We start from the raw sequence: 23,147 nt of genomic DNA on the forward strand, positions 1-23,147 counted from the left end.
TGCCCGGTGTAGCATTTTGGTCTTACAGTGGATCAGTGCTGATCTCTGTTTAATGGCCATTCAGCCACGAAGTGCAGTGAGGGATTGGGGGCCAGCCATCTTGTGCTTTTGCACACCCTTCCTGTTTACCTTCTCTGGACTTTTCAAGTTACCTATTTACAGCTGGGTTGACTCTTGCTGACCTTACAGTCACACCACTGACCCCTGTTCCAAACCAAATAGACGTGTTCTATGATAAGCTAATAGTTAGTTAGATCCATAGCAAGGCGTGATCTTCTGATAATTGCAGGCGATTTCAACACCCATATCGGTAGCCTTGATGCCGACAATAAAACAGCTGTAGGCAAACTTGGTTTCAATAATAAATGCGAGCGAGGGAGAAACTTGAAGTTTGTTCAGCTTCATAACCTGGTCATAGCCAATAACCTGTCTAAGCACAAACTGTTGCGCAGGATAAACTGTATATCCAGAAAAGGAAGGACATGATCTCAAATTGACTAATTTTCAACATCTGGGCGTTGGAGAAGGTCTATCATGAATTGTAGGGGCTTTAGAGGCGCTGAAATTGGCTCCAAAAGCGAAACGGCCACATACAAGTGAAGTCTATCCCATCTCAAACTAACAACGCGAAAAAGAGCAATTCTCTCCCAAAGGTGCGATATAGGACGCCTCAAAGTCAAGCAACTCCGGAACAGTGCTGTTTAGTGCTTTCTAATCGGTTCAGCATGTTGGCTCTTGAAAATTCCGATGGACCAACGAGTAATACCGAGGACAAATGAGAGTCAATCGAAGAAAACATAAAAGAGGCTGCCGAAAAGATCCTTGGGAGAAGGAAACGAAAACATAGAAACTGGATCTCTGATGAGACCATCAAACTGGCATCAAAGAAGCAGCAAGTTGGGCAAAAATAAAACATCATCTGAGTTCAAGGACCACAGGAAGCATTGTAACAATTCAGTTTGCCAAGACAGCTAAAGACATTGGTTTCAAATGACGACGAACATGGATAGGGCCGCATGGCACTCAGATTCGAGGAAACTCTACCAACATCTCAAAAAGGCATCTGGTAAAAAATAATAAACACATAATTTTAATAAGAAGCAATGATAGTACCCTTCTCACATTCTTAAAATTAATTTAAAAAAACTTTTCCACAAAATAGGTTTCTCAAAAAAAAGTAAAGAACTCCATTAAACCAAAAATGAACAAAATAGAATCAAATAATCTACCAAACATACAACTACGACAAATCAGCATCAATAAATAAATGAAACCCAAAACGAACAGAAATTACAATAAATAACCGAGTCAAAGCCAAAACGAGCAGAAGTTAACATGAGTAGGGTTCAAAACCTCTATGCTTTCTAAAAGCCAGAATATAATTTAAACTTTACTGCAAAAAATCAAATGGATGTGCATTATCAGTTTAATATACATATACTGATATTTATTCCTTAAAATACTAATTAATTTTTGATTTCTTAAAGTTATAAAAGTAAAAATATTTAAAAGAATATTTTTCAGTAAAATTTCATTTATTTATAATCGTTCATTTATTTTATTTATAAATAAAGTAAATGTTCATTTATTTATTGATGCAAATTTGTGGTAGTTGTATGCTTGGTAGATAATTTTATTCTATTTTGGTCATTTTTGGTTAAATGGAGTTCTTTACTTTTTTTGAAAAGCTTATTTTGTGGAAAACGTTTTTTTTAATTAATATCTGTTTGTTTTATATTGACATGGTCTTTTCCAAGGAAAAATAAAATAATAATTTGGATCTTTCTGTTTTTTGTATAAGGATTTATAGTTTGGCATGCTATTTGCATGCTGGAGAAACTTTTTCAGCAATCTTTAACGACATAAACCCTTTTGAAAATCATGACACAAATAGTAGTGTTTAATATAGTCATATAAATCCTCTAGTTGACCTGATAGATCAAACTTAGTACCATTCCCAAATAATTGCATTTATGCACCTTCACAGCCTTGATACACTTACACCCTTTTGATTAGTTAAAGGGTAGTAATAGAAGTAGCCCCGAAAGTTTGAGCTTAATACCCTCAGTCATTCTTGGTATATTGTTGAGATGTCTTTATTGGCAACCAGTGTACAAACAGTGCGTTTTGATTTAATTTTCAAGCTACATTTAGTTTTTAAGCATAATGGGCAAATTACATAACTGTGGAGGGTTGACCTACCCAGTAACACTAAAGTTACAACACTGAAATAATTCTATAGAGATATAGTTACTAGACCATTCAGCTATGCTGAACAAAATGGCAGTCTTAACATTTTGGATGGAAGTTTCTGAAAAATCATGAGCTAAAGAGGAGGGCTGATTGCCCTCCAATCGCTTTTGACTCTTAAGAGGGCACTAGAACGTTTAATTTTCAATCAAATTAGCTCCTTTAAAATATCACTGATATTACTAGCTATGATAGAGCATCGCCGCCTATGTCCTTATATTCCCTATATGGCTTCTATGCCCTTTTAATTCCTACACGCATATAATTTTTTCGTTTAATTGAAACTCCTCCTAAACGTTCCCTAAAAGTTTCAACTTAATGTCATTAGTGTCGTTAGTTTTAATGACCCTATAAGCAGCATTAAATTTATACACAGAGTGTCTTCTGGCTAGTTCAAAATCCGCAACCTATGAAGTATAAAGCAACCTATCCGCAAAGTATGAAAATGAAATTTTCAGAGAATATTTCTGTTGCACAGATGGCATCCTGCCATCCGTATGCAGGTTTTCAAAAAGGCATATCAGCACTATCTTAGGAACAGTTTTGTGTGCGAAATTACAACTTTAAACGTTACTTTATGTTTTGTTCAATTAGTCAAAATATAATAGTTGCATCATAATGTTGCTAGGATTATTCCTACAAGTACTACTATAGTTGCTAATGTTGTTGTTGCTATTGCTACTACTGCTACTAAAGCTAATAATACTGCTATTAACAGTACTCCAACTGCTACTACTGTAACTACTGGTGCTACTGTTACTACTAATAAACCTAAGGGTATTAAGGCGAAAATTTTGGGCAATATTGTAACTGTGTTGAAATAAATCGAGACATTATGCCCATATAGGTTGTCAAGAGGACATATCAGCAATGCTTCAGGACCAGTTGATGGTATTAAGTAAAAAATTTCATCGTGTGTTGAAGGGGATATTGAAAAAAAGGTGCTATTTACGTACTGCTGCTAATGCTACTACTGCTACTAAAACTAATACTACGCATAATTACTGAACCTTTCAACAATACTGAAAAAATTCATGCCTCAAAACTTAGTTTGGATGTTTGTAATTGGAAATCATGGGCGAGGGGAGGGGGGCTGTAAAATCATTTTGACTCTTAAAAAAGGCACTATAACTTCCAATTTAAAATCAAACGAGACCCATCTGAATTTAATACGACCAACCATTCCATAAAAATTTATATACCCCAGGGCATAACTTAAAGCCCTTGCCCCAGGGATCTGGGGGGTTATGCCAACACTGAAGGCATTGTTATATGTTCTTTGGACTATTGTAAACAAAATTGCCATCGCACAATTTCAATCAGATACATTTGGTGAAAACAAGGATAGTTGGGATGGGGGGGGGCTACTTGACCTCCATTACTATTGAATCTTTAAAGAGACCTAGAACTTCCAATTTCAACCAAATGAGCCATCTCTAAAGTTTATACAACGATCCCTTCCATTAGAACCTTAAATGCACTAGGGGCATAACCTACAACCCTCGCCCTCATACTCTGGTGGTTTGTATCAACCTCTAAAGCCTTGTTGTATGATATTTGAACTATTTTGAAAAAAAGGACTTTCTCAAAATATCTATTGGATAAATCTCGGGAAAAACGATGTGTTTGTGTGTTTGTGGGGGGGGGGAGTAGCTGCGCTTTGATCACTTTGCCTCCTGAAAAGACACTAGAACTTCTGATTACCAATCCAATGAGTCCCCTCCAAAGCAAATACGACCACCCTTTCTATAAGAACCTTATATGTCCCCTATGTCCCAAGGGCATAACTTATAACCCTTTCCCTGAGATATAGGGGTGAGGGAGTTGTCTTCCTCACAGACATAATTTCCGAAACGTTCGACTACAATGAACAAAATTGTTTTCTCTAAATTTTCATTGGAGGTGTTTAACGGAAATTATGAGCATGGAGGGAGGGGGCTGGTTGCTCTCAAATCACTTTTACTCTTAAAAAAGGAACTATAACCTTCAATTTCAACTCAAATAAGCCCCATCTGAAGTTTATACGACCGCCCAAGCCATAAGAACCATATATGCCTACATGCCATAACTTACGACCCTATCCCCAAGGCGCTGGAAGATTTGTGTCACCCCTAGAGACATTATTATACGTTCTTTGGACTATTTTTAACCAAATCGCTATCTCATAATTTCAATCAGATGCATTTGGTGAAAAGAGGTGTTCTCGGGGGGGGGGGCTACATGCCCTACATCCTTTTCGGCACTTAAAAATAACTAGAACTTCCAATTTTCAACCAAATGAGCCTCTTCTAAAGTTAAACAACCATCCATTCCATAAGAACCTTAAATACCCCCTGGGCACAACTTACAACACTTGCCCCTAACCTCGCTTGCGAATGTACAACGTCGTCAAAAGCGCCCGAGATATCAACCGACCAAAAATAAAGTGGCCTTTTTAGCATTTTTGCCGAGACTAGCAACTGACTAAGTATATGATGGGCTTAAGAACAACCAAAACCGGTTCTGAACCAACCTTGAAAATCAGAAAAATCACATTTAGTCAAAATTTCAGGCGATACGGCTTACTCGAACAGCTTGCTCATGAAGCAGGACACTGTAATTGGTCTATAACTGTAACACTTATCTGCGTCCTTTCCCTTTTTAAAAACTGATTTTACGATTCCCTAAATAAAACTATCTATAACTAACGACTGGGCTATACACATCTGGAATAGGACCTGAATGTGTGTTAACAATAATTGACACTTAATGGTAAAATGATTGTAACACAGACCATCCAGATCAGGAGCACTTGATTTCTTAACCCTCTTTAAAGCCCGATAAATATCACCACTAGACATTGACAATATATAGACTTGCTGAAGAACTTGAGGAATAGTATTATGCAATAAGGAAGAAAACACGGACTGGATACAATGACTAAATGTAGAAAAAACACGAGTAAAATGAACAACAAAATCACTGATTTTGATAATCGAAACGGTAGCAGGCACACACTTGCTCTATTAATTACATTGGACCAAGACTTCCGATCCGAGGGACCATCCAAAGCGTTCAGGCGGGATTGACACAAATAAAATCTAAACTGACGTTTCGAATTTTGCTTGATTCTAAACACTTCGCCAGACTTGGGCCGATCACAAACACTCCAAAGGCGAAGCCGAAACTTCGCGCGTTGTTTAGCTTTTTTCGCTTCTGGACACACATTCCACAACGGTTTTCTGGTGCCACATCTAACACGTTCAACAGGAACTGAAACTGAAGCAGCTGACTTCAAACAATGCACAAGCTGGTAATAGTAACAATTCAAATCAATCTTAGCTGTCGGTGACCTTACAGAGGTTTGTAAAAGTTGAAAAGGCACTTTCAGGCTTGATAATAACGAGCAAAGAACATACAAATAAACTTCAGAATTTACTCGTTTCCAATTCGGCTTATCAAACCACTTATTATGGTAAGAAAAACAGTCATAAGCCAGTAGAGCAGGCGACTCAATTTCACAACTTAAAGGCAAGTGATCATCGTCAATTTTATCATCCAAAACAATGACAGGAGGAATCACGAGTGATCCATTTGAAACTATAAAATGATCCAGGTTTGATCTAGCACCATCACGGTTATGAATGTAGGTGAACTGTTTATCTTTATTGACTAACTGATAGCCACTAGGCAAAGCATCAAAAAACAGGTCATTTCTTTCAGATTGGGACAGAAGATTGGCATTAATATCACCAGCCACAATCCAATTTAATCCCTGATTGGTCACTCTTAGCAGAAGTGTCCTGAGTCGCTTGCAAGAACCTACGAAGACAGATAGGGAAGAAATGTTCTTGCGATTGCATGGCATATAGACATTGATGAGGACCATATTACGGCACCTTACTGCCAGTAAATTATAATCAGAAGAAATAAGCTCAGGCTTCTGAGCGAGGCGAACTAAGTTGCAAGGCCCCCAGAGGGTCGACCACGCGTTTTTTTAGCTTCACGTACAAACGTGTGCTGGGTAGGTGACCGTTTAAGAGTATTTGTATTGGCTTTAGTTAGAAAATGATCCTGTAGGAAAACTATATCATAATAAAGAAGTTCATCAATAAGAAGATCTTTGTCTTTTGTTCCGTTAATATTAAGTGAAACAAAACGAAATCTATTGCCACTAGCAATCATTTTTTATCCCTTTTCAGAGTTTTTTTTTTAACACTGGGCATCTGAGACTATAGGAAACAGGATTTACCCCGCAGTTGGCGCAATTCGGGCTTTCAGTGCAAGGATTATCACGTGTGTTACAATGTCCAGCAGCGCACCGTGAACACTTTTGATTAGGCGATCGGAGTGGGCAATTACCGACAATGTGGTTCGGCAATTGACGACAGTAACATCTACGAGGTAATTTCTGGAAAGGTCTAATTTTAAAAAGCTCGTATCCCAAACACAAACCCTCATTTATAGCTTTATTTAAGGCAGCATCGTCTAGAAATTCAAGGCGGAAGGATCTTGAACCTCCAATTTAGTTGCATTAACAAGACCGGGAATCATACTAATAATCTCTGCTTTTTGCAAAACAGCAGGGATGTTACTCACAATACCAAGCACTTTTTGATTAAGGGCATGAGTGGATACATTTAACTGACTAGTAGCAGCGGTGTCGAAGGAGTCGGATGAGGCTTTATCTCGGGTATGAATTACCCATCTTTCTTGACAGGATCAGATCTCACACTTACGATACCATCGTGACCATCCAGGGTATCAAGGGTCTCTTTGAGCTCAACAGGATCTTTGAGGTCAGTAGGTGGGTTTTTTAGAATAACTGCATAGGACGGCTTTGAAGAGACAGAACACCCTTGCATGCATGACGGGGTACATCCAATTGTTCCAGGGAGGAGATTTCTCACAAACTCAGACAAAGAGCGTAGCTCAAACAAACAGGAGTTTACACGACAACTCAACGCACAAAAAGCATCGTCAGGAATAAGTGATACTTCACTAGGATGGAGGATAACAAAGACTGGCAGACCGACATCATCAGCATCAAACTTTGTGATAGCATCGATAATATCAGAGACACTATTAATAAACACATTTGTACCCACTCTCTTAGGCTGAATATCCCCAGGATGGCAAAACTGGAAGATTTGCTTCCTTGCTTCAGAAACCTGGGTGAGCGTGAAAAACTCAGACATATGTTTCTTCATAATATCTGGAGAAAAGCCTTTTTCGATGCTATTTTGGACAAAATTCATAACAGGACAATAAACGAGCAATCTAGCGATCCACGGCATCAGCACCGAATCCTGAATAAATACAGAATGAAGGAACCTAGGAACAAAGCAAATGTAAGGACCCCCTCAACTGTACCCCACAATTTATGGGTAACTTAATACAGGCGGGTACAATACGTCACTAGCGGGAGGTTCCTTCCCCTCTTCTGCTAGTTCCCAGTACGCTTCTTAACGATAAGAAATCAAAAACTAGCGCTATAAAAATTAATACTATAGATGGTGTGCCAATCCATCCGAGAAAAATGATAGCGCTGGTGAAAATACCCAGGGAAAAGTGCTTATTCTAATAATTAGAGAAGGTCATACAAACACTACTTGGAAAAAAAAAAATCTATCTTTAGAGGGCAAACAACAAAAGGAAAAAAACTCAAAATAATTCAGAAACTTTTTCAAGTTACCAGCAAAGATGCAAACTCAGCCACAATAGCATTGAATATACTATAGATGGCGTGTTAACAGAATAAGCCCTGTTTGAAGTTTCTACGACAACACTTTCTATAAAAACTTTATACTCCAAGGGCATAACTTACAATCCTTGTCCTGAGGGTTGTGTGTGGGGGGATGTCATCCTTAAATACATAATTTCCAGACCTTTCAACTACGTTAAACCAAATGGCTATATCAAAATGTTGATCGGAAGTGTTTGGGGAAACGATGGGCGTGAGGGGGGGGGGGTGAAGTTTTTACGACAACACTTTCTATAAAAACCTTATATGTCTCCAGGGTATAAATTACAACCTTTGCCCTGTGGGCTGAGAGGGGGGGGGGGTGTCATTCTCAAATACATAATGTCCGGACCTTTCAACTACGTTTAACAAAATGGCTATCTCAAAATTTAGATTGGATATATTGGGGAAAATGGTGGGCGTGGAAGAGGGGTTAGTTGCCCTCCAATCACTTTCGACTATTAAAAAAGGAGGTAGCCCTCTCAATTTCAAATCGAATGAGTCCTTTCTGAAGTTTTTTGACAACTCTTTCTATAAAAACCGTATATGCCCCCAGGGCATGACTTACAACCTTTGCCTTGAGGGCTGTGGGAGGGGGGGGGTGTCGTCTTCAAATACATAATCTCCAGACCTTTCAGCTACGTTGAACGAAATGGCTATCTCAAAATTTTGATTGGATGTGTTTGGGGAAATAGTGGACGTGGGAGGAGACTTAGTTGCCCTCCAATCACTTTTGACTATTAAAAAGGGCACTAGCCCTTTCAATTCCTAATCAAATGAGCCCTTTTTGAAGTTTCTACGTCAACTCCTTCGATACGAAGTGCCCTGGTCTAAAAAAAATTAAAAAAATAATACATTGTGCCAGCATCGTTCTTTACTTAATTGCGCTGCCTATGATTTACTTAATTCTAAGACATCCGCAGCAACCCTCCTATCCCACCCCGCCAAATCCACTAAAAATTTCTCCAAATAGCAGTAGCTTTCTTTATAGGCCTGCTAGAGATGATTGAACAGCATGACCCCTATGATAATGTCGATGTTGGACTACCAGCTTTGCAAGAGATCTAGGCAGCCATCAAGATGCTCTGAACTCACAAAGCCCCAGGAATTGATTTGATCCCAGCGGAAAATCTTCAAAGCAGCCCTAGGTCTAGTTTCAAGACTTCATGATCTCTTCAATGCCATTTGAACGCAAGAATAATTCCCCCAAGGAAAGCGAGACTCATTTATCATCATCCCTGTATTCAAAAAGAGTGAGAGAACTGAATGCAAAAACTACCATGATATATCCCTCATTGACAAAGCTGTGAAGATCTTTGCTAGTGTTCTCCTGAATCGCTTCAGATCTATAAAAAAAAACTCAACAAGAGGAACCAATTAAGCTGAAATCAGAGTAAGCATCGGACGCATCGATATGCACTTTACGCTAAGACAGATCCTCAAATATAGTGCCAAACACCAGCAAACAACAACAGCAGTTTCCATCGACTTTTTTTTACCACATTCGACTCGACTGTCCGTTGTGGAACTTGGATGGCAATACTGGAAGAAGGAGTGCCACCCAAGATCGTTCGCCTCATCCAGGCATACTACAAACACACACGAGCCTGCATCCAAGTCAACAGGAGGCTCCCTTCTGGTTTGATATTGAGTTCGGCGAGAGACAAGGTTGTATACTCTACCCAGAGCTTTTAAACTATGTAATGGACGAGATTTTGAGGAAAACCATGCAAGACTGCAGTGAAAGGAATTAACATAAGAAGGGGTTTAATATCACCGATTTGTGCTACGTGGGAAATGACTTGCTGCTGGCCAGTTCTTTCCTGGAAATGCAGGACGTGTTCCAGAGAGTATTTTTAGCAGCTACTCCCATGGGATTGAAGATCAGTATTGAGAAGAAAAAAACGGTGACTAACGATAATTCTTACTCACCACAAATACTATCATTGCCCAGATTGAGCCAGTTGACAATTTAAATACCTAGGCTCAATCGTAGACATTAACGGTGGATACAGTAATGAAATCAGCACCACATATGAGTAGCCTCCTGTCTTTTCACAACTACTTGGACGGCCCTGGAATGGAGAGGAGTAGTATTAAGACTAACGGCCCAGTATATGAATCCCTTGTTAGCTCCGTCCTATTATACGGATGCGAAACATGGCCAATAAAAATATCCAAATTCAACTCTGAATTCATTCGGCCAAAGGTGCATAAGGCACATACTCGGACTGAATCTACGCGACCAAATCTCAAATGAAGTAGTAAAACAACATTGCGGATAGAAGTTTGACCTGGAAGTCATAATTCGTGCCACCATCTTTCCTAGTTCAGCGATGTCTGTCACAGACCTGATAACTCCTTTGTTTCCATGGCACTTCGGTGCAAACCACTCCCAAGCTAAAAAAAAAAAAGGCTTGGAGGTCATTCAAAATCCGAATGAATACCATCAAATCTGGCTTCGAGCCAGCTAGTGGGTTCAGAAGACACGACCACCGTTGGGACTCCTCCTAGATTGAAAACGTTGCCACCTCCTGGCTTGAAATCGTTGTCACCTACTAGAGCCAGAGAGAGCTGCAAAGCTTGTGTTCTGATCCAACTGTAAGTGAACATATTAAGTAACCCCAGACCTGTGGGAATTTGTAAGTCTGGACAAAACCCGTTTTGATTATATATAAGAATAAACCCTATGGATGTTTTCTGTCATCGTGGATGCGTCTTAAATAATAAACTTACATAGAGAATTAGCACCGCGATAATTGGCAGGCAGTACATCTATTTGTCAGAGGCAACGCTATAGCGTTGCCTATAGTATAGGCCATACGGCTCCAATGTTTTATTATTATTATTTTTTTTTTTTTCCTCAGAGGTACTTCATATGGAAGAGGTCGTTGTAGAAACTTCAAGGGGGGCTCATTCGAATGGAAATCGAGAGTTCTAGTGCCCTTTTTAAGGGTCAAAAGTGATGACAGAAACAATTAGATAAGATAATATAATATTTATTTTCAAAAAGCTATCACAAGCTCTGATAGAGTCGAAATCGCTTCATGTGTCCAATAAAAGGAAGAAAAACGAAGAAACAACCAATACAGAAAGATAAAAGTTAAAAATATCAATCAAACATAAAAATGGTCAATAAAGATTTAACAACAATCTGTGAAATATAACAAAAAAAATGTATGTCCAAAAACTAAAATGAACTTCATGCGATTAATGGCAAAAAACAGAAAGGGACGGGTGATATAATGATAATACTTTGTGACAAACAACTATTACCGGCTAAAATAAAAAAAAAATAGCTGAATTCATATTCCAAGTTAAATGCAGTCGGCGGGGGACACGCAAACAAAGTTGTGGCAATGGGAACTCCAATATGGCCAAACCCAGCGATGCAGGAGCAGTTTGCAAAGCTGGTTGGCCTTCTGGGGGCTTTATCTGTAATTGGCTGTTAGTAGTAGAAGCATTAGTTTTTTGCTGTTCTTTTGTAGATTCATTTGTTGCTTACAAGTAATATTGAATACAAAGTTAAGTAAACAGTAAATTGGAAGAGGATAGATAAGTTGTTTTCACACATCTAACAAGCTCTGGTTTAGAAAAAGAGAATAGTAGACGAATAATACGAGAATGAAGCTGACATTCCTTCCGATAAATTAAACAGAAGATAAAACCAAGCAAAAAAAGAAACAAAAATTTGATTTTATCGTTCATGAATTCAACCGGAAAAAGGAATATTTTGTTGGAATTCGCAGACTCGATAAATGTATGACAACATGTGTTTTAAAAATTATTCACGGGCTATATCTATATTTTGAGAGAATATACACAACACCAAAAAATTAATGCAACACATATAGCTATTCTTTTCTAACCACAAGCATCAGAAATCGATGACGTATCATTAAATGGTCGTAATTCACATTAATGTCAAAATAAGCATAATACACGCTTTCATCACAGATCAAACTGTTGTTTTAGACGCGGTTCGAAGCATTCTACAAGTACGGCTATCAAATTTGCAAGAATGAAGAAACAGATGGCGTTCTGTATATTTCATATTGTATCACTTTGCCCCAACTTGCAGATTAGTTTCTATGAGCCCTCCTTTCCCACAAAACTATCATAACTGCTAAAAGCTAAACATAAGTATTCCTATAGTAATAGTTGACAGGTATCTTTCTTGCAATAAATTTTAGTTCTCTTGTAGTCATTTGCCATAAATAAAACACTTAATCTTCATAGTTTTCAACTACTGAGAGTGAAAATGGTGACTATATAAGGGGACTAGTTACAATTAATCCGCTTGTGGCGCTTATCTTTCCGAGACGAAAATTCTCAAGTTTCCAAAATTGCATATACTCAATTAAACATTATAGTCTGACCTTAATATACCGTTTTTAAAAATAAATGAAGGTTACCAAAACTGAATTAAGTCTAAATCCCTTTTGGCACACCAAGAGTCAAAAAAAATTAATCAGCCATTTTTTCAAGAAAAATAACCTATATTTTTCGTTTGAAAAAATTAAATATGAGCTTAACCTCTTAACATTCGCCTACGGTGTAGTGACACTTGTCTAGTGCTACTTCTAGAGTTTCCGAAATAGAGTATATTCGAAGTAAACATTCCCGTACAAAGATGTTAAATAAATCTTCCTGATCTCTGTTAAATGCTTGGTGCATTATTTCTATGATAATGTTTAACACGCATACTAATAGGTCCATCCTTTAGTGGAAGGGATCAGAAAAGAAGGAAAAAAAAAGAAAGATTGAATATAAGAAAGACTAACTGATGTTTAACAAGTCTCATCTATTGCAGCAACTATATTTATTAAGAACCAGGGAAGCATGATCTTAAAAGATCTAGTGAAGAGGAGAAGAAGAAATGGAGTGTTCTATCCTAGACATTTTTCTCTAGCAAAATGTCTTTTTCTGAGACAATAGAGCTTAACAACACCAAAATAGCTCGCGTTAAAAATAATATTTTACGTCAAAAATAAGTTTACTAAAATGAATAAAAGCTTTCCCTATCTTGCAAGTCTGACCTCAATCATTCCCTATTAATAATTCAAATTTTTATATGTTAAAACACATTTTTTGACCAACACAAAGATTGCGAACTGTTTCTTTAACTCAGTGGGACACTGTCCGATCTTGGCTCGAGTGCAGTTTCTACTTTACATTTGTATCTACTACATTATGAAAAAAAGCCTAGGAATCTGTCAAGCGAAAAAAAAAAGAACTCCTCTCAGATCTTAACCTGTCTCTTATGAGACTTGAGCCACTGCTTTTTATCTCTTATCTCCTATAATATTATTATCTCATATATAATATCAGGAGATCAAGTTTCACTCGGTCCCTGGCACTCCGTACGGTTGCATATATGTGATTATAGCTGACACTTGTCTTCTAACAACAGATTCATATAAAATTCTTTTCCAGCTTTTTTGCCAATAATCACAATGATTTACATTATCCTCCACTTCTCACATCCTCATATAAGTTTTATCAATGCAATTTTTCCACAGCATAAGTTTTTTCATGAACGCTCGAATTTCATGAACTGCAAAAATGTCTGATTCGTTTGAACCTTACAAATACAAGTTGAGTTCGATTAATTTGCAAAAAACATCTGCCAAATAAGTGAGCTTGAGAATGAATTCGTCGCTCCGTACATGTTTAATGTATTCAGTTTTCCCTTCCAAGTAAATTTTACATTCCATGTAATTGTAACAATTCCGCTAATCATGTCAGTACTTTTTTCCCTGGATAGCCAGCGAACTTTTGTGTGCAGAAGAAGAGATGTATAACGGCTATTCATTTCCTCACACAGTTTTTGAAATAGACGGGGTTGTAAGGAATTTGTTTTAATATAATTTATCATTTTTACAGCCGTATCAAGAACTTTTTTTAAATCATCCGACAATGCTTTGGAAACCAGTGCTTCTCCATGAAGGCTACAGTATGTCCACAAAGCACAAGGACTTTGTTCAAGAACTCTCGTAACCACACTGCTATTTTCCCGCATATAGCCCACGCACCGTTAGTGCATATACCGATACAGTTCTTCCACTCTAAAGCTTTTTCTTTTATATGGGGATCAATTGATTGAAAATTACCTCAGCAGTTCCGCGACTTATTGGCTTGCAGAACAATATATCTTCACGCACGTCGTTCTGCCATACATAACGCAAAAAAGCAAGCAGTTCAGATAGGCCTTGCACGTCGGTAGACTCGTCTAGCTGTAGAGTGTAATGTTTACCGCCTCTTTTGTCTAAGAGAGCAAAAATGTGGGACCCAAGATTGGTAATTTTTGTTAGATGGGCAGGAGCCCAGTCAACTTTGGAAACCACTACCCTACTGCATTTTGTAGGAATAAAACATTTTAGTACAGTAAAATACCACATTTTAGACAAATAGAATGTTTTCTTATGAAAAATTCAACCACCCATCAGATTACTGTCCCTCCCTTCCCTTTAACAGCTTCGAAATAAATATTGCCTAACTTATTGGATGATGTTAAATACATCTATCATTTTCCTATTGAATGCTTCCTTGATAATTCCATCAGTTTATGGCAGATTAACAGTCCATACAAAGAGTGATATTTTAAATTGGTACTCACCACAAGATGCGTCTTGGATGTTTTTTTCCATTTCATTTAAACTGTACTCGAGCCAGCTTATTCTTATGCCAAATTGCTTTAGACTTGAACTAAATATGAGGATACAGACAATTAGTTTTAATTCGTTTTGGATACAAAAAAAATTAAATATCTGAAATTTCACCTCATTTGTTCCACATATTTAGGATCTCAAACAGGATTTTGACAGAATAGCTCTGTCTGCCAAAGGTTAAACTATAATTATAGTTTTCAGTAAAGCGCCAATAACGCAGTAGGATTTAGACTTATACAGTTAGGGAAGGAGGCAATACCCAAACTCTTGCTTGTAATGATTTTTTTCTTTTTCAGCTTAATTTGCATATTCAGTTGAAGTTTTACTCGTTTTAAGATTCATTCATATTAGTATCTGCTGTATGTTTATTTGCTATGATTGCTTACTTAATTTCTGTTCGTTTGGGGTATCATTTACTCTTTAATAGTAATTTCTGGTCGTTTCTCCGAAGTTCGAAGCTCTGAATACTCAACCTCCACTTTAACAAGGATGACGTAAAACTTATAACTGAAAAATCTCTATCACAAGCCCAAGTGGGCCGAATTTGTGCTTTCGAGTCAAAAAACGCACAAAAATATTCAATATAAAAAAGTTACTCGTTTTTTTTTTCGAGATGTCAAAGAGGTAATATAGGTAGAGCTCATGGATACTAGAAGTTAGCAGGTCGTAATATTCTTTACGTCCTATTTAGGGCGTAGAGTTTTATTTGGCATTATTGGAAAGAACTAATAAAATTAATCTGAGAATTTGATAGATAATGATATTAGTTGCTGAAAGCTCATCAGTTCAAGATTTTCTTTCACTGCAATTTTTATTTTCAACGTTGCAATAAGTACATAAAAAAATATTTTTAATTTAATTGGTTTCAGTAAAGCGCCAATAACGCAGTAGGCTTTGGACATTTACAGATAGGGAAGGGGACAGTAACCAAACTCTTGTTTGTAGTGATTTTTGCTCGTATTCAGGTTGATTTGCAGATTCAATTAAAAACTTGTTTTCAAATTGAGCATCAAAATTTGCTCCCACAAAAAATACCACGAAGTTCAGGCAATGAACTCATTTAAATTAGGATTGAATTACGTATATAGATCTAGGTTTGACAAGGCTTAATTAGACCTGGTGTGTGTCTATGTTATCTATGTTAAATCATAATTTGAGGTATGATAGAAATTTAAGAAAAAAAAATCTCATAAAAAGAAGAAAAAAATCATGCTTTATTTGAACTATAGTATATAGATTGAAAAATGTGGCCATGTCGATTATCCATGTCATGGTCATCCTCGTCGTACGGTTAGATCCCATGTCTGTCCTGGTCGAATAGCTAGGACTGACGAGCAAAAAGTCAAGGTTCAAGTTGGTAAGGGACAAGGGCTAGTGAAGTTTTCTTGTGAGACCAGCAAAAAGTTCACCCAACTTTAGATAAGTTCCTAGAAGGATCCAGGGGAAAACATGGGAAGCGTCGGGTTATTAGCCCCAAACCTCGTATAGCACTCCCGGCCAAAGGCAGAGTGTCAGAGGATCCGCATCGGAGCTACATGGACGTTGTTGCTTTATGTACAGAAGCTTGTTTTGTTTAATTATTAAATCAATAAACCTGTTTCAGGATTCATCCATATTTTTTTGAAGCCATACATTTGCTGCATTAATAATTCCAAGTCAATCTTAATTAAGAGATGGCGTTTCTATATGGACGTCAGGGTTGTAATTAAGGCTGTCCACACCCGTTCCGGGAGTGCTTCCCCACCCCCTCCCCACAGGGAAAAATGTTGCCCAAAGCTTTTATTTAATTGTGTTTTTAACCTTATAAAGAAGCATTTTTATACATAACTTTATATCCAAATCCACTTTGCCATTTAAAATTATAGTGGCCGGATTTGCTTATGTCATCACGAGAACTTGCCTGGCTTATAGTTTATTGCACAACATAGGCTTCATTCTGATCTTACACCGTCTTTTAAACTAAAAATTTAGATCAAAGAATCAAATTCATTTCATAAGCTAATTACTAGTAGAAATTTTCATAAATGGATTAGCTTTGCACAGCTTAGTTTGCTAGTTGATGCACAAAAGACAAACATTTTGAAGCCTAAAAAGATTACTCAGGAGATTTCAAACAACTTGTCATCATCCTTTCTAGGTCATCTATGAATTTGTTATTTTAAATAGTTTATTTTTTATCATGCGAAGCTGAATCTTTATGCTTAACAAACACATTTAAGCAGCAAAAATTCAAAAAGCGTTATATGACACAAATGTTACGAGAGAAAGAAAACTACTAAAAAGAAGATAAAAAGGCCCCGTCACAGATTTTAGCTTGTATTAAAAACCGGTCACTTTTTTCAGGTCGTCACACTTTTGGTGGTCATTTTTTCTGTTGGTCAAAATGGGACAGCAAAAAAATTAATGACCGAATCTCTATTTATAAATATTAATGGAATAGAGAAAAGATGATCTTTGAAAAAAAAATCAGACAAAGAAAAAATAAATCTGAATTAAATTATATTCCAAATATATCTAGCCTAATTGCCTATGTCAGAAACTCTCAGTTAATCACTAGTCTTTCACTCTAAAAGCAATGGTGCAACGATATACAACGGGTACCTCCAGCGATTATTTCTCTTTATACACATAAACAAGCCATAGCCAGTGGGTTCCTTCACCCTCACAAGAGATATACGCTACATTTTTTTTCTTTTATATGTCTACCTCATTCAGCAATAGGAATTGAACAAAAATAACAACAGCAAAGAGAAATGTAATATGTGGATAAGCCCCGAATCTCGCAAAGCTTGCAAATTAAGAGCTTGTCATTCAATTTACTGGAGCTGACAAACATTTCATATTTGAAACATATCAAAACTGTTCACGGTTTAACACTAACGGAAATGTGGTATTACCTTACAAAATTTCTTACGCTGGCCTAATTTGATAAGCTGTTCAAAGAACCGATGTGGCTTTGATTACGTCAATTTATGCTTAAAGGGGTTACCTGTAAACCAATTTTTCAGAAAAAATGTCCACTCCCCATTCGAAACCACTAGTGTCAGATCATGGATATTAGGAGGATAAGGTCGTATCAAATTCTGTCAGACTCCTAAAACATTCGAAAATATTTGGTAAATAATGCGCGTTTTAGATTTCATAGAAATCACACTTGGAACTTCCTAGGTCTAGGTCTCCTCAATACCTCACAATTTATGATTAAACCCCCTAGGATACAGCCAGAGGATAAGGTCAAACCCCCAAGCTCCTAAAAACGTTACAAAAACGAATATAAATCTAATTTTCGATGCGTTTTACAGCTTATTTTCACCCCCCCCCCCCACCTCTCCCTGCCTGACGAAACTTTTTGGACATAGCCCTGGGGGGGGGGGTATTCTTTAGAATCCAGAGAGGGGAAATATGTTGTGTTTTAAATTTTTTAACAAAAAAACAAAAAAAAACAACCTTTTTTGATGATATTACCACAAAAATTTTATTTTAACCTAAGATGGGATGCAAGAAAAAGATCTTGTATAAGCCCCTCCCCCCTAATTGAAGCCAAAAAGGCATATAAATTAATTTTCGATGCGTTTATTAGGATTTTCTTATTTGGTAAATAATGCACTTTTTAAATTTGATTTGGGACAATTGCAACCTACGTCGTGACTCGTCATAACCAAGAGGTTAACACTCCGGACTTGAAACCCTGAAGTCAGGGGGTTCAAGTCTTGGTGTCGCTGCTGTATTTGGTCTGGGATGAGGATCAAAGGCTCTGTAAGCTCAGCCGGGGTTGACCCAGCTCTAAATGGGTACCTGGAGAAATCTGGGGAAAAAACACGGGAATCATCGGATGAATTGTCCACAACCACGCATTCTACTTTCGGCCAAAGGGATCGAATCAGGAGATCGGTACCTGCGCAACGCAAACCATTGGTCAGCATGCAAAAAAATTTTCAAGTTTTTTTTTAAGTTAACTTTAATAGAAACCATACTTGTAGTTTCCTAGGTCTAGGTTTCCTCAATACCACACAATTTATGATTAAACCCCCTTGGATACGGCCAATAGATAAGGTCAAACCCCAAGCCTCCCCCCCCCCGATACGGCTTTGAACCCAATTCAATTTTGTAAAAAAAAAAATGATTCTAATCATAAATTGACATACTCACAAAGAGCTGAGGGCATTAAGTTGAAACTTTCAGGGCTTGACTTAATCATATAAACATAAAGATTTTTAACGTGTCAGATTTTTTTATTCAAAATTAGGCTAATTTGTGATTTCTATTGTCCATATTTAAGCAAAACTCGAAAATATACTATAGAAATGGACATTTCTCAGGTTTCGTATATTGGTGGTAAGTGGTACGTACGCACATTGAATTTTTATATAGGCTGTGATTGCAACAAATAAAAGCGGTTTGCTTCCACTTTGCCACCCCCAAACCCCAGATGCTATGATTCGACTCTTCTTTGACAAGGTGGTTAGTGAGCCAATTTATGCACCCCAATACGCTGAATTGTGTAAATTGATGTTTGAGAAGGAAGTGAGAAGAAGGCCAATGGAACAGGGAAAGTCCCTTTTCGCCAGCTTCTTCTCAACATATGCCAGCAGACTTTTGAGAAGTATCCAGGGACCATAGAAATAATTTCTTCAGAGTCAATGGGACTGAGAGACTATAGCGAAAACATAATGCATTATATAGGGAAATATGAGATTTATGGGTGAATTATTCTGATTGAGGATGCTTTCCGCAAAAATTTTGGATTTGTGCATATCTAAGCAGCTTAAGTCTGAGGATGAAGAGCAGTTTGAATGTCGTTGCAAATTGATTTCAACATATGGTCAAATCCATGAAGAAGAACATGATACAGCAGTTGCTAATGCCGAAAGTTTGGGAAAGCCATTACAGATACAGCTGACAAAGCTCGATGTATATCTGGATGAAATGAGAAGATTGAGCCAGAGCAAAGATTAGTCATTTCATATTTGATTTATGCTAATGGGTGTTTTTGAGTCGAAGGAAAATCGGTGGATGCCATGCCGAGAATATAAATATATATATATATATATATATATATATATATATATATATATATATATATATATATATATATATATATATATATATATATATATATATATATATATATATATATATATATATATATATATATATATATATATATATATATATATATATATATATATATATATATATATATATATATATATATATATATATATATATATATATATATATATATATATATATATATATATATATATATATATATATATATATATATATATATATATATATATATATATATATATATATATATATATATATATATATATATATATATATATATATATATATATATATATATATATATATATATATATATATATATATATATATATATATATATATATATATATATATATATATATATATATATATATATATATATATATATATATATATATATATATATATATATATATATATATATATATATATATATATATATATATAAAAAAAAAAAAAAAAAAAAAAAAAAAAAAAAAATATATATATATATATATATATATATATATATATATATATATATATATATATAAATATATATATATATATATATATATATATATATATATATATATATATATATATATATATATATATATATATATATATATATATATATATATATATATATATATATATATATATATATATATATATATATATATATATATATATATATATATATATATATATATATATATATATATATATATATATATATATATATATATATATATATATATATATATATACAGAAAGCGGTATTGAACCACATTTTTCGTACAGCCTATTGTTTGAAATACGGTCAGTCAGCCCGGTACCCAGAACAATCCTTAAGCAATTTCTTTGGAAAACATCTAGCAAATCTTCATCTGCTTTTCTGAGCGCCCATGCTTCAGAGCCATATTTGACCACTGTCATCACTGTAGCTTCTACTATTCTAATCTTGGTTTGCAGACTTATCTTCCTATTCTTCCAAACTTTTTTTAGCTATAAAAAATACCCTGAGCCTTGGCTATTCTACTTTTAACATCTTCACTGCTCCCCTTTGGACTATTTTGAACAAAATGACTATCTCAACATTCTGATCAGATATCTTTGGGAGAAAAAGGGTTATGGAAGGGGGTTGGCTACCCTCCAGTCACTTTTACCTCTTAAAAAAGGGTATGAAAACTTTTAATTTCCAATCAAATGAGCTCCTCTTAGTTTATATGACCACTCCTTCCATACGAAGTGGTTCAAGGGGGGAAAAAATAATAAGAGCATATTGAAACCTTATGGTTCTTTACTAGAGGTAATGGTGGAGCATTACCACTTGACTTCGAAAGTTTTTAAAACCAAACCCTTGGAAATTTAAATTCAATTGGATTTGCCAAAAGTGTTGCATAGATATGCTACTTTCATTGACCATTCAAAATTGTCCACTCTATCTTTAAATAGAAAAATGGCATCATTTTTTAGATCATGGGTATTCAGGCATAAATAACAGATCTTTGTCTTGTAGCTCAAACACATAAAAGAAGGTGTTAGTTATCACTGCCCATTTACTTGCATAATTAGGTAAAAGTTTTTAAAGAACTTTTGAAAAAAAAACGCATCTGAGTTCCTTTGACTCATCTTTTTTTAAAATTGTCATGCTAGAGGGATCCTGGTAAAAAAAAACAAATATTTTTAGACAAATTTTTAATGGGTTTTTTTTGTTGTTTTTTTGTAACCCCCACCCTCCTTTCTGAAAAAAATCCTTTTGTAAAACCCCCTCCGAAAAAATCCTGGATTTGGCCTTGAACAAAGCTTTGTCTTATAGCTTAAACACATTTTTACCCATTCTTCAAAAATTATCCAAAAAAGTTAACAGTGGATTTTAGTGGCTCTCCAGAAGAAAACATCTTATATTATGAAACTAGCAATAACTGTGTATTTGTATACATGTTTACTTATCTTTAAATTTGTCTTTGAATACAGCATAACAATTTTGTCTGAAAAGTGACAATATACCATTTTCTGGTGTAATTATTTTTTACACAGGTCAAAACTTTGTAAAATTCATTCCCCCTCCCCACTATATTTTCATAAATTGTCTGCAGGAAAATTCCAACACCCCTGAACCCTTAAGCTTTGAATATAAGTAGGAGGAGTTTATAAGCACAATTTATTTGTTGACACACAAGTTGATTCTGAGCTTTTTGAGAAAAACATTCCTGTTTGACAGCTGTTAAGAAAGTCTTGGATTTTTAATTGCTTTCTATTAAATACAAAGCGTTGTGGCAGAAAAATTACAATACTAATTTGTATACCAGAAGAGCAACCCTTGCTGGGTGATTATTTTTTGCTTAATCAGATTGTTTCTAAGAAGATAATTGTTTATTTACTGATTTGTTTATGCTTATAGCCTTTGTTAATTTTAGAAAAAAAAAACATTTTTCATGAATGACATCACAAATACTCAAACACCCAATACCATAATGGTTTTTACATTTACTTTGAAAATAGAATTCCAATGATCAGAGCAGGGGTTAAAGCTATATTAAGATTCTTTTCTTAATTCTAACTTTACAAATCAGGATTTAGCAAAGTTATGAGAGTCAAAACATGTAGCTTGGGCTTTGTATGTACTACGCATCTATCTTTGAAAGTTTTAATTTTATAAAACAAAAGTTGTCCAAAGTCATCAAAGGTCAGTGACCTTTGGAGAGAGAAAGGGTAGAGGTAGATGCTTTAAAATACCTTTGAAGGTTGTAAGTTAAGTTTTGGAAATTTCAGATAGTTTTATTCACTAAATTCAACTATTTTCCAAGATTTTCTGAAAAGCCCCTCATCTAGAATTTTACCAGACTGCTGAATGGTACTTTTTCGGTAATATTCTAGATAAGCAGCTCCATAGGAGGAAGCATCTTGGTAAAACAAAAGTAGTAACATTAGAATACTTATTCTGTGCTCTTTTCAAATATCATACTTATGTTTTGACAATATATAAACCCCTCCCCTTGGTGGTCCCAGATGCATCCCTAAATAACATATTTTTCCATTGCTTTGCACCTTATGATATGTCATTTCATCTTTGTTAACTAGATTCTTGCTTTTCTGAATCTAGTGAAAAACATTCCACCAGAGTGATTACAAAAAAAAAAAACTTTGGATAAAAACATTATTTAAAAATGTAAATAAAAGTGGAAGGAAACATGATAATATGATGAATAGAAATATGGTGTATGTTATAATTTAAGAACTTTAGTGTTTTCTTTCGGTTTTGTATACATCCTAGGCCTATATTTGGGACCATCATGGTAAGTTTCAGAATGTGAACACAAGGTTTGTTTGAAAATTATCCAACCTTAATTCTTTCTGCATAAGCAAATGAACCTAGGGAGGAAGGATTTTTATACATGTATATAGGGAGTCCTAATGGGAATACTTGAATTTTTTTCACAACT

General features: G+C 35.5%; 1 protein-coding gene across 1 annotated transcript in view; it reads right to left on the minus strand.

The window, feature by feature from the left end:
- LOC148956667 (histone deacetylase 4-like) overlaps positions 1-23,147 on the minus strand; it is a 221,896-nt gene that overhangs the window by 187,523 nt on the left and 11,226 nt on the right. The window contains 1 exon segment of the mRNA XM_089086609.1: positions 14,592-14,680. Within this exon segment, the coding sequence (XP_088942735.1) occupies positions 14,592-14,622 (31 nt within the window). The 5' untranslated portion in view covers positions 14,623-14,680.

Source organism: Artemia sp. Qi Xiang Cuo, chromosome 1 (genome assembly GCF_049724085.1).
Source record: "Artemia sp. Qi Xiang Cuo chromosome 1, ASM4972408v1, whole genome shotgun sequence".
NCBI classification, from domain to species: Eukaryota; Metazoa; Arthropoda; class Branchiopoda; order Anostraca; family Artemiidae; genus Artemia; species Artemia sp. Qi Xiang Cuo.